This window comes from Ornithodoros turicata, chromosome 1, assembly GCF_037126465.1.
Source record: "Ornithodoros turicata isolate Travis chromosome 1, ASM3712646v1, whole genome shotgun sequence".
NCBI lineage: Eukaryota > Metazoa > Arthropoda > Arachnida > Ixodida > Argasidae > Ornithodoros > Ornithodoros turicata.
The window spans coordinates 45,476,536-45,488,388 of record NC_088201.1 but is presented as its reverse complement, the minus strand read 5'-3'; the positions used below and the strand labels follow the sequence as shown (position 1 = coordinate 45,488,388).

Sequence of the window (11,853 nt, the reverse complement as noted above, 5' to 3'; positions counted from 1 at the left end):
GCAGGGGATGTTGAGGGCATACAGCCGCGAAGCAAGAGCATCAACCATAGCATAAAACTAGCCACAAGGGGGCCGTAACACACGGAGTTGCGAACGCCCCCAAGTGCGCGCGTCCCTATACTTTGCGCTTTTACCGAACAACATGTTCGCGGTGATGAGCGCGATCACGCAATAATCGCGCTCAGGGAAAACAGCCTGATCGCAATCGCATTGTAATTCCCATGAGTGCCTGCAGAGGCGCGGCATCGTTATCACAATACAGGAATCACGAAATACAGATTACTGCAGTGAGCGCGCTCGCGCTCACCGCAGGTTTTCCTGATGTTATTGCAACGCGCCGGGATCACCGCAAGGACACTTCAATGACGATCGCAATCACAGCAACACTCATCCCTTTGGTGATCGTGATGGCGGTTATTGTGGGTTATCGCGATCATGCGTGATTTCGCCGAGGTCTGCCTGTGAGACGACACGCTAAATGTCAATTACCAAACTGGCATTTAGCTAAAGGACCTTTTGTGTCTATGCCAGACCAAAGCTGAAATGACATTTACCGATAACTGGCATTTGAGGCTAAAGGAGGTTGCTAGCGGAGGTTGTTATTATTGAACTTGTGCGCACAAGCATTCGCGGATATCGCTATCATCATCATCATCCATGAAGGACGCCTATAATAGGACGCCAGTTAACTGCCCGTCTGACATCTGCACGTTGGAAGTGGCAGTTAAACAAATGTCATTTAGCTAACTATAAGTTCAGTTTCTTAACGGACATTTAGTGTGCCATCTGACAGAGGTCATGGTTCCCCTTATACACACCATATATGGACATGCTCAAAACATAGCAGTCTCCATGTGGGGGGCTTGGGGGAGGGGGGCTTCAAAATGTTTATCCCAGCCTGACCTCACTCAAGTTAGGTAATCTAAAGTAACTTAATGTTTATGATGGTATATGGTACAACGCTTTACCCTTCAGGAGATGGCGGCGTGTCCAATGTAGAATATGTGCGATTACCTGAACTATATTTTACCATACCTAACGCTGACACCTTGTGAAAGGTAAAATGTTTGACCATATAGTATCATATACATTACGTTGTTACGCTGTTATGTTTTGAGCGTGTCCAATGTAGAGTTATGCGCCGCGCTGCCACGCCTCCGCCGCCGATTCAGGCGATCAGCGCGCCAGTGTCGGGGAGCAAACTTTTAACTTTTCCGTTCGCATTTTTAGAAAATTGCTAGGAGATAATATAAATCCACCACCATGATGTGCTGTTTTTTTTCTTTTCTTTTTTCTGTGGCCGATCGAAGATCAACGACGAAGTGTCTTCATAAATGCCGAGGAAAATCTGGGGAGATAAAATGTGTGTGTGTCCGTCCGTGTGTGTGTGTCCGTCCGTGTGTGTGTGTGTGTGTCCGTCCGTGTGTGTGTGTGTGTGTCTGTGTGTGTGTGTGTGTGTGTCCGTCCGTGTGTGTGTGTGTGTGTGTCCGTCCGTGTGTGTGTGTGTGTGTCCGTCCGTCCGTGTGTGTCCGTCCGTGTGTGTGTGTGTGCCCGTCCGTGTGTGTGCGTGTGCCCGTCCGTGTGTGTGCGTGTGCCCGTCCGTGTGTGTGCGTGTGCCCGTCCGTGTGTGTGCGTGTGCCCGTCCGTGTGTGTGTGTGTGTGTGTGCCCGTCCGTGTGTGTGTGTGTGTGTGTGTGCCCGTGTGTGTGTGTGTGCGCGTCCGTGTGTCTGTCCTTCCGTCCGTCCGTCTGTGTGTGTGTGTGTGTGTGTGTGAGCAAGAGTGATCTACTGTCCGTCACAGGTATAATAATTGCATAAAATAGACATTGTTGTTCGTGATTGAGGAACCTGTCTTGGAAGGGAAAATGTTCGCTATTAGTAGGTACGTACTGCGAAAATGTAACTTGTAGCTATTTGCTGGTGTGAAAAAAAAGAAAAGAAAACTAGGCTCGGAGGGGTACGAATGGGCTTACATATTCATATTTGCTACCATCGCAAAGCGAAAATCATCCTTTATTCTGATGCTTGTTCTGCGGTTCTTTGTTCCACAGAAAGGGATATGTAGGTAACGAGATCAAACAAACAAACAGCCCTCGGATAACTATCGACGCAAAATCGCGCGAAAAGTGGAGTGACATTGGTGGCTTGACGGTCCGAGGCTCTGGAGGGAAAAAAGATCTGCGTTTTTTGCGGGTTTTATGGTCGTTTGGCGTGCGATGTGTTTGCCGGATTCTTTCAGAGAATGGTGTTGATATTACCTTCTGCGACTTTCTTCGAGTTCAATGCCACGAGGAATCTTGCTATGGCTTTGACACAGTGTTGGCGTACCTGTCCTTGTCCCTACTTGCTACGAGATTCATTTGTATTTCTGCGGCCAGTACTCCCAATGACAAGGTGTCCTCAGTTGCGAATCACGACCAAAAGTAACGGCTACATCCACTCAGGGTTACGACAGTGATTTTTGGTCACTACAGCTCTTCTGCCGCCAAAGAATACGTTTTAATGCGGATAAAACAACGGCATTACTTGAGAACTCATTCGCATGAACTTATTGCCTCAGAAATATTGTGGTGTCATAGGGGTGTAATGCCCCCCCCCCAAACCCCCCAAAGGCAAGCACTAGGCGGTGCGGGCATGAGACTGTGCCGCCGGTTGGGTCCTGATAACCTCAGTAAACATTGAGGATCACCTTGAAGAAACCGGCGATAAATTTAAATTTTTATACGTTTCGCACGCCATACGATGTTCATTATTGTTTCATTTTATTCGTTGTGTTCCCTTCTTTCTGGTAAAATCATCTGTTAAAGTTTGCCTTTGTTTTTAAAAAAGCCATAAGTCCGGATGCGGACTTACATCGCGATTTTCGGGAGCGTGGATTTTGGTGCGCACCCTGGAGCGTTATTTTTATGTTATTATTCAACTTGTGTGCGCAAGCATTCGCAGATATCTCTATCATCATCATCCATGAAAGACACAGTGAACTGCGCGTGTGACACCTGCACGTTGGAAATGACAGTTACAAAAGTAGTAACTGTCAGTTTCTTAAGACATTTAGTGCGCCGTCTGACAGGGGCATTCTGATTATAGGCAACATCCGACAGTGAACAGGACAGAGCACGCCCACAAATAACCTTAGTATTTCATCGGCTCCGTGATGATAAAAGCTTGAGCTCGGACGAAGAAACAAGGGCTACAACCTGAGCTTGAGAACATGGGGACTCTGGGTCCCGTACAATACCATTGGTAAAACCGACACTCTTTAGAATGCCGCGCCTGATCAGAACGATACAGATGGCAGTCACCTGGCAGTAGAGTACATGACCCGGAGCAGTGCACGATAGCGAAACCAAGGGAATCCCTAAGACCCAAAGCGTGAACTGCATGAAAATCATCGAAGCGATTGGTACTGTGGTTAACGTCAAAATAGCGGATACTGCCATTGATGTACACAACGAGTGTACGCATGTACCATTGAGGTACACCGTACACCACGTGGAAAAAACAGGATTGCTTATTTTCACATGGTACATGTCATGGTATATGGCATGATAGTGGACATGGTACAACTAATGGTACTACACTCCAGACGACTCGTAGAGACTACATATTCGTCGAGGCATCCAGGCGGTTCTAGTAGCAAGGGGGACCTCTATATACAGCACATAGGTGTAATTATGAAAGTGTTCATTAAGTATATCAACGTACGTGTTTGCTCTTCCATTACAGGATGTGGTCAAAAAGAAATGTCAATTAGAAGCGTAAGCTGCCGACCGCAGGCGCGGCTTTGTTAGAAAAGCTGTCTGTAACAGCCCTTGAAGCCTTTGGTACGCGCCCGTATATGTAGGTGTTTGTCGATGGAAACTAAATAATTAGCATCATACACGGCTTCAATCACGTTAACACTTTTGTATTAAGTTTTTATATCTGCATAGGTTTCCGTGTCTGCACCTTATTTTCTTGCTTCTGCAGAAGAGCCTTTTGCTGCAGTGTTCGTTCTTTCCTTTTTCTCTGAGTGTAGATGTCCTGTTAGTGATTGATGGGGCTGCGCTATTTCTGTAGCATTGATCGATTATGCGTATGCATGAAGTTCTGACGTGAAAAAATAGCCGGCAACGTCAGGGTGAACATTGATGCCGACGCTTTCTGTGCAAAACAGTTCCAAAACCACATACGTTGGCGGAACGAGGTAAGTGGGGCACAGTCTAACGACACACCTAAAGACGTGAAGCACTGTTTATGGGAAACATCCGAAGCACTATATTTCGCGTGCCCTTGGACAGTACGAGAACACTGCGTACGTCGGCTGTTATTGGCAATATTACCAGCTGCTTCCTGGGCATCTCACTCTATTTAAAACGTGAGAAAGCTGCGGTCATGTCTTGTGCTAGGGACACGCGACTTTTGGCGATGGCTCTCTGGAAGGCACTATTCCTCATAATTTGTATTAGCGGTAAGTTGCTACATATTATCTCAACGGACATTTCTTGTTCGAGACTATACTGTTGTTCTTCAGACACCCATAAAAGCCGTATATGAAGAACAGGTCCGTGGGTTGCTAGTTTACCCCAGCATAATACAATAATAATACTTTATTCAGACTTGTGCCCGTTACCAAAAAATAGGAACTAAATACTGTTACCCGTTACTTCAGAAAAAAGTAACTAAATACGTTACTCGTTACCAATATACAAAACTAACGAGTTCTCGTTACTCACAGGTAACGAGTTACTTTTACGTTACCGCAGCATAATTAAAGGAACCAACAAACATGCCGTCACTTGCCATTCAACACATTATTAATGAAAAATTGCACTTCACAAGAAGCTGATAACTCGAAATTTACATCAGTGATCTTTGTTTTCTTCCGTGTGAAGATATCTGCTGCCGAAATGGGGGTGATCGGAGGTTATGAAAACACAAGAAAAGACACCGGTTTTTGTGCCACCGATCACCAACGGCTCCCAAAAACAGACGAAGGGATGCGTCATAATTTAGGGCGCTCAGAAGCTTAGCAAAGACAAGGAAAGGCTAGAAGTCGAAACCCGTTTTTTTGCGGTGCCCCTTTTTGAGAAGGAGTGATGGTCGGAGATTACGAAAACCAGGGAAAAGACAAGGGCCTTCGTTTAAGACGATTCAGCACGTCAACAACACATCCAGCGAAGGACAGCAATAATACTTTGAGTTACACGTGGTCGTGGGTCACGCAGGTATATGCATTGCGCCAGACGGAGTGCCGAAATGTGCTCCCCCATGCTGAAGAAAAGGAACGAGTAACGTCAGTAACGAGTTACCAATTTTTGTAACTGATTCCGTTACTTTACAACTTTTTAAAAAGTAACTGAATCGTTACTTCGTTACCAAAAAAAGTAACCAAAGTAAGTAACAAGTAACCAGTTCGGCACAACTCTGACTTTATTGAATAAGGTGCCTGCAAACAGCAGGGCCTATGCAGCAAGTGCACCAAGTCACACCTACAGCAAGTCACAACTTGAGGTAACAGAGAACCTCTTGTCTAAAATGGCTGTGAGATGAGTGAAATAGGTCAACATGACCTGACACGTGAAATGACTGTCCATGTCCCTTAGAAATCCTGCGAAAGGGTCGAAGGTGAATGGCACCGTTAAGGCAGAACCCGCCATTTGTTAAACAGATATTGCAGTTGTCTTCTTTTTTTCTCTCTCTCTCTTTTTTCTTCTTCTATGAGCAGGACATAAGTAGTAATGTATCAGCTCAAGTATCCGGAAACTCACATCTTCGTCTGGACGCCATTAATTAGCAATTAGAGCAATTTGGGAGCCCCCACAGTAATTAGGATCATTCAGGGAGTCATTACACTAATTGGGGATCATCTAAGACACGTCCAGACCACTGTGTGAGTTTCCGGCTACTTGAGCTGATAAAAATAAAAAAATAGATAGAGATAGAGTGGAGAGAAGGAGTATCGTTGAAGATCAGTGACGTCATCTTGAAGAAAGTGGTCCGGAACGGCCGCTGACTGTCGCTGGGCGACGGAGCACGGAGGCAGGTTGCAAAGCATCGCAGCACCAGTTCCGGACATCCTGTGACGTCAGCTGTGACGTCATCATGGCATGTCTGGGCAAGTTAGGACAGCTCTGGACATGCAAGGAGAAAAACACTCGTAATACAGAGGCTGGGAAAGCAAGAGTATGCAAACCATCAATAGCTAACAACAAAAAAAATTAGTTACACAACAAATGAGCCCACCAGAACAGGAGCGCAGAACCATGCGACTGCTCCATCCGAGAGGCAGGCAGAAACTGACTCGTAATGGTTTTTTTTCTCCTGTATAAAGCCCCGCAGCTGCATCCCCTAGCGGTTACTTTCTCAACTAATCTCACAACAAAATTATTAAGAATCACGCCAGCGCTACTCCCGGTCCCAAGGCAGAAGATGATAGAAAATGGCGGGTATGCCCGGACAACAGCAACCAGCACTGGCACGAAAATCGCAAACAAAGCGGGAACAAAGTTGGCGAAAGCATTAGTTACACAACAAATCATCTCACCACAGTAGGAGCGCAGACCGATGCGACTGCTCTCGTCGACAGCCAGGGATCAAGTGACGACGGAGCGAACGACCGCACGTCTTCTCCCAACGAGAGCCAGAGGTGGACTGACGTAAGCGCCACTCCGCGGCCGCTACGCATGCGCGCGCTCGTAGCGCCCTCTGCGCGCTCCTACCGCCACCTGCGAGAGGCTAAGAGAGAAGAGCATTCCTGCGCCCTCTTCTCTCGTTGCTCATTGGTCGTGAGGCTAAGTGAGAAGAGCATTCCTGCGCCCCCTGCTGGCAGTTCTCATTGGTCGTGAGGCAAAGTGAGAAGAGCATTCCTGCGCCCCCTGCTGGCAGTTCTCATTGGTCCAGACATCATCCTATTGTCTCAGGGCTACACTGTTTTTTTCCACTAATGCTCCTTTGGTCAATCTGCAGTGAAGCCACGGTATGACGTCATCATGCACCTGCGTGGCTCAAGGACGCGTGCGCTCTAGACAGGGGACCTATTATTTATTGAATCACTATCCCAAGATTATTTCCTTTATTCTTCTATGACGATTGCATAGGAAACTATTGCAGAAGAGCACCATGCATGAAAGCTGATCGAAGGAATTCCAAAGTCTTACTAAATGAGACTTGCAAAAGAACAAAACATCCTAACATGTAACTCCATCAACGGCTAATAAGAGGACTAGGCACTCAACAAATCAACGCGCGCAGAACTCAGGGCAGCACTATCGTCAAGACAACAATGTTCCTTGTCAAAAGAGAAAAAAATACTAAGCGTCAACACAGGAAAGCATGCATATCGGGGCATGTCAGCACAAATTGTACGACTGCTGGGCAACAGAGGAAAACAAACACTTGAACAGAGTGAAAAAGACACTCACCATCATTTTTCCCGTTCACAGCATTCCCTCATTGTAAATCCGCTCGTCACAAAATCCACCTGCATCGTCGAACACCATTCACCAGTGACGAACCACACATCCGCACCCCATCAGAGGCAGACAGAACCCCACCGAAGCTACGCTCTTCCACTGACGGCCAACGCCAGGAGCAGAATTTGCGTGTCGAGACCCGTCAGTGTCCAAGAGAGAAGTGAATCCTTGCGCCCCCTGCAGGCCGTTCTCATTGGTCGTGACGTCATCCTATTTGTCTCAGGGCTACACAGTTTTTTTCCACTAATGCTCCTCTAGACAAGGTCAACCTGCAGTGAAGCCACGGTATGACGTCATCATGCAGGTGCGTGGCTCAAGAACGCTTACGCTCTAGATAGGGGACCTGTTATTTATTGAATCACTATCCCAAGATTATTTCCTTTATTCTTCTATAACGATTGCATAGGGAACTATTGCAGAAGAGCACCATATATGAGAGGAGATTATAGCATTTCATTCCCAAAGTCTTACTGTACAGGGAAAAAAATGGTGCAGCAAGACATAAAATCACACACCTGTCCCCCTCGCGGTTACTCTCTGAACTAAATGAATCGCAAAAGTATTAAGAATAGCACTATTCCCATTCAAGGCAGCACTATCGTCAAGAATATTCCTTGTACAAAAAGAAAAAACTACATGTAGAAGGAAAGCATGTCAGAGCAAGCCCAGGCATGTCAGCGCATGTTTGTCAGACAACAAGGGGGGAAAAAGCGACAAGAAACAAAGAAGGAAACCAGCATCAAACTATTTCCAAGCACACGCACTCCTCTTATTCAAAAACAGTGCTCATCATAAATCTGCCCAGGACAATACACACCATTTTGCCACACTTTTTTCCAGTAACGGTCAACGCATTGCTACAGACTGCGTGACATCATCACATCCTGTCTGAAGAAGACACCGGCAAAGACTCCTATTATTTATTGAATCGCAAGATTATTTCCTTTGTCCTACTCTTAATGACATTCATTCTCTCAGTAAAATTCAACAAAAAAGCACCCTACATATTAACGATTTTCACCCCAAAGGCTCATCATGGTCATTAGAATTACAGTAAACTACCACTGCTCTTTTAAAATAATAAGTGAAACCACTCAACATCACCTCCAGGCTTATGTAATACATGACCCTTTCTATGCTCACACATTCGGTGTCTGAGGCTACACCTGCGAGCAAAAAAGGCGCGGAAGCCGGGTGGGCAAAGTTCCATTCGCGCATTGCGAGCATAAAGGCGGGAAAAGCCTGGGAGCAAAGTTCTATTCGCGCATTCCAAAGCACAAGACAGAACGCCTTTACGGGAACACGATAGCATTCCTATACTATATTAATGATTATTGCATTGCAGTTTAGAAAAACTACAACTAAACTATAATTTTAGGAGCCCATTAAAATTCTACTTTCTATGGAAACTATAATTGCCCTATTACTTGGATCGCTACTAATGAAGCGCTCCAATTTTTTCTCTCTTCCCATTTCAGCCTTGTCATGCAGGGAAGCAGACTCATATCCAAAATAATTAATTTACACTGAGGGTGCCGTGCTTCAGGAATTCCTATCCTGCGTTCAGATGCAAGCATTTCTTCACGCATACCTTTAACAGCTGACTTCCTCAACATACCGAGCTCCTAACAACATCTAACAAACAATCAGAGAAACCCACTTCTCAGCTGCACCATGCGACTTTCTTCTGCGTAAAATTGGTGATTTGAGGAAGAGAGCAGCGAAAAATTGCGCGCACTTGTGCTTGACCTGAAGCATATGCTAATAAACTAAGAAAAAGACACTCAGGTCTGGTATGTGATAGTGCCACATACGCAGACGCATTGCCCTTGCGTAAAGAAAGCACAGGACAGGGATACACAAATTTCCTTAGGTGAGCAGGGAAAAGGCTTAAGACCTCAGGTCACCACACATCGCCACGCGGCTAGCACAACATGACACCAACAAGATACTAGCAGCGGGAAGAACTGCAACACTGCTAAACAAGTCCAGACATGCCACGATGACGTCACAAATCAGGAGAAAAAAAGCACACGCATGCACGCACAGAGGACAACGCATTAAACACAGGGAGCGCTCAGGAATAATCGTAGCGTTACCGCACATCGCTACGAAGCTCAACGTCTAACACAAGACGACAACAACAACAAGATATTAACGAAGGGTAAAAATTGCAACACTGAACAAGTCCAGACATGCGACATCGCATACAAAACACTGCTCATCGGGGAAAAGGCCTAAACCCGCGGCGGATCATCATAGAGCATACACAACTTCATTTTTCTACTTCGCGTAAACTAAACGCGGTCTGCTTGGAAAACGACGTACAAATTTTCTTAAGGAGCAGAGAAATATAGAAATTTCTACTCCGTGCTCAGATACCAGCATTTCTGCTAAAAAACCTGCAAAATTAAGCACTGCTTACTTCGTCAAGATATCGAACACCCAACAAAATCAAACAAACAACCCCACTTCCACTGGTAGAACACTATTCAGCTTTTACGCAGGAGGCTTTCTTCTACATAAAAGTAGAGAAAATAAGAAAAAGAGCAGCGAAATATTACACGCACTTTTGCTTGACTTAAAAAACCTGAAGCATATGCCAATAAACCAAGAAAAAGACACTCATGTCTGGTATATGATAGTGCCACATACACAGACGCATTACCCTTGCGTAAAGAAAGCACAGGACAGGGATACACAAATTTCCTTCAGTGAGCAGGGAAAAGGCTTAAGCCGCACCGCCTAGGAATAATCGGAGAATCACCGCTTATCGCTACGCGGCTAGCACAACATGACAGCAACAAGATATCAGCGAAGGGTAAAAATTGCAGCAAGAAAGACACTACTGAACAAGTCTAGACATGCGACATCGAATGCCAAAACACTGGTGATCGGGGAAAAGGGCTAAGCCTGCGGCGGATCATCATAGAGCATACATAAGTTCATTTCGCGTAAACTAAACGCGGTCTGCTTGGAAAACGACGTACAAAGTTTCTTAGGGAGCAGAGAAATATAGCAATTTCTACTCCGTGCTCAGATACCAGCATTTCTGCTCAAAAACCTGCAAAATTAAGCACTGCTTACTTCATCAAGATATCGAACACCCAACAAAATCAAACAAACAACCCCACTTCCACTGATAGAACACTATTCAGCTTTTACGCAGGAGGCTTTCTTCTACATAAAAGTAGAGAAAATAAGAAAAGAGCAGCGAAAAATTACACGCACTTTTGCTCGCATAGCAATAAGAGAAAAAATAAATAAAATAAAATATCGACACACACGCTAATAAACTGTGACAAAGACACCCATTTCTGCTATCAGATAATTATAGCATAATGCTAAATACTCATTTGCATTGTCCCTGCGTGAAGAAAGCACAGGGCAGGGATACACAATTTATCTTAAGCGAGCAGGGACAGTCACTTCTACTCGAACAGCTTAATACCATAAAGTCTGAATTTTTGCAAAGCAAATAAAGCTTGAACAGCGCTACGAACGTGACAGACACATACTAACAAACAAACAAACAAACATACAAACAAACAAACAAACAAACAAACACTTCTATTCATTTCTACTGATAAAGGCGTAAACCACACTACAAGAGCAAAGCACGCTGCTTCAGGAAAGCGTATCAAATGCATCGCAACAGGACCGGCTCTCATAAAATAGCCTGCCCAAAACGAAGACTTCACCAGGTTCGCGAGGTAATTCCATTAAAAACGCTCTCGGTCTATCCTACAGATAGCAATGCAAGCGCTGCTTCCCTTATTTTTTAAGCCACTATTCCACGCAATGGTACATAAATGTATCACTCGTGTCACATGAAAAAGCACACACAAAGAACTTACTTGTCAAGTGGGATCCCTGGTTCAGGACGGGCGCGCGCGCACATACACAGACACACACTCACATTTTCACACTCACAAACACAAAGTCTATTCTCACAACCACATAAATCCATATTATTCCTCAGGTCAATAATTATCCTACCATCGTCAAAAGATGGCTCACTCTTGTATGCGATCGCAAAGCGATAGGTCCTCGTTCCGGATGTAATAGGATATCGCCACTCGGCCGACGCGAACCAAAAAAGAAAGAAAGGAATGCGCGTTCGCTATACCTCCACAAAGAAAACGGCGCCGTGCTTCTACGCAGCGCTCATCATACAGGAGTGAATTGTCTGCTTCGTTTTCCTTTTATTTTCTTGCACCCATATATTTTGCAAGAATACTATAGAGCAGAACGGACAAATGTGAACATCATTCGCTACACACTGTAGCTCTCATCATTTTTAAACCAAACCACTTAACATGTGTTCATAGGTCTTCACTAAATAGGTGAGCCGATAATGACTCAAAATGAAATGAAATCAAATAAAATAATCATTCCAG

The 11,853-nt window shown here is 45.1% G+C and overlaps 2 protein-coding genes and 1 long non-coding RNA gene across 3 annotated transcripts in view; 1 reads left to right on the top strand and 2 right to left on the bottom strand.

The window, feature by feature from the left end:
- Positions 1–11,853, bottom strand: part of LOC135398612 (leukocyte elastase inhibitor-like) — a 208,054-nt gene that overhangs the window by 141,186 nt on the left and 55,015 nt on the right. The gene's annotated exons all lie outside the window — the stretch shown is intronic.
- The window catches only part of LOC135378150 (A disintegrin and metalloproteinase with thrombospondin motifs 15-like), a 56,843-nt gene continuing 49,329 nt past the window's right edge, over positions 4,340–11,853 (top strand). The window contains exon 1 of the mRNA XM_064611060.1: positions 4,340–4,449. Within this exon, the coding sequence (XP_064467130.1) occupies positions 4,374–4,449 (76 nt within the window). The 5' untranslated portion in view covers positions 4,340–4,373. The remainder of the gene's footprint in view (positions 4,450–11,853) is intronic.
- Positions 5,465–11,458, bottom strand: LOC135398594 (uncharacterized). Its single transcript, XR_010424121.1, has 3 exons — positions 11,311–11,458; positions 6,526–7,722; positions 5,465–6,112 (listed from the first exon to the last, which is right to left on the bottom strand). It is a non-coding gene; the product is annotated as an uncharacterized LOC135398594 (long non-coding RNA).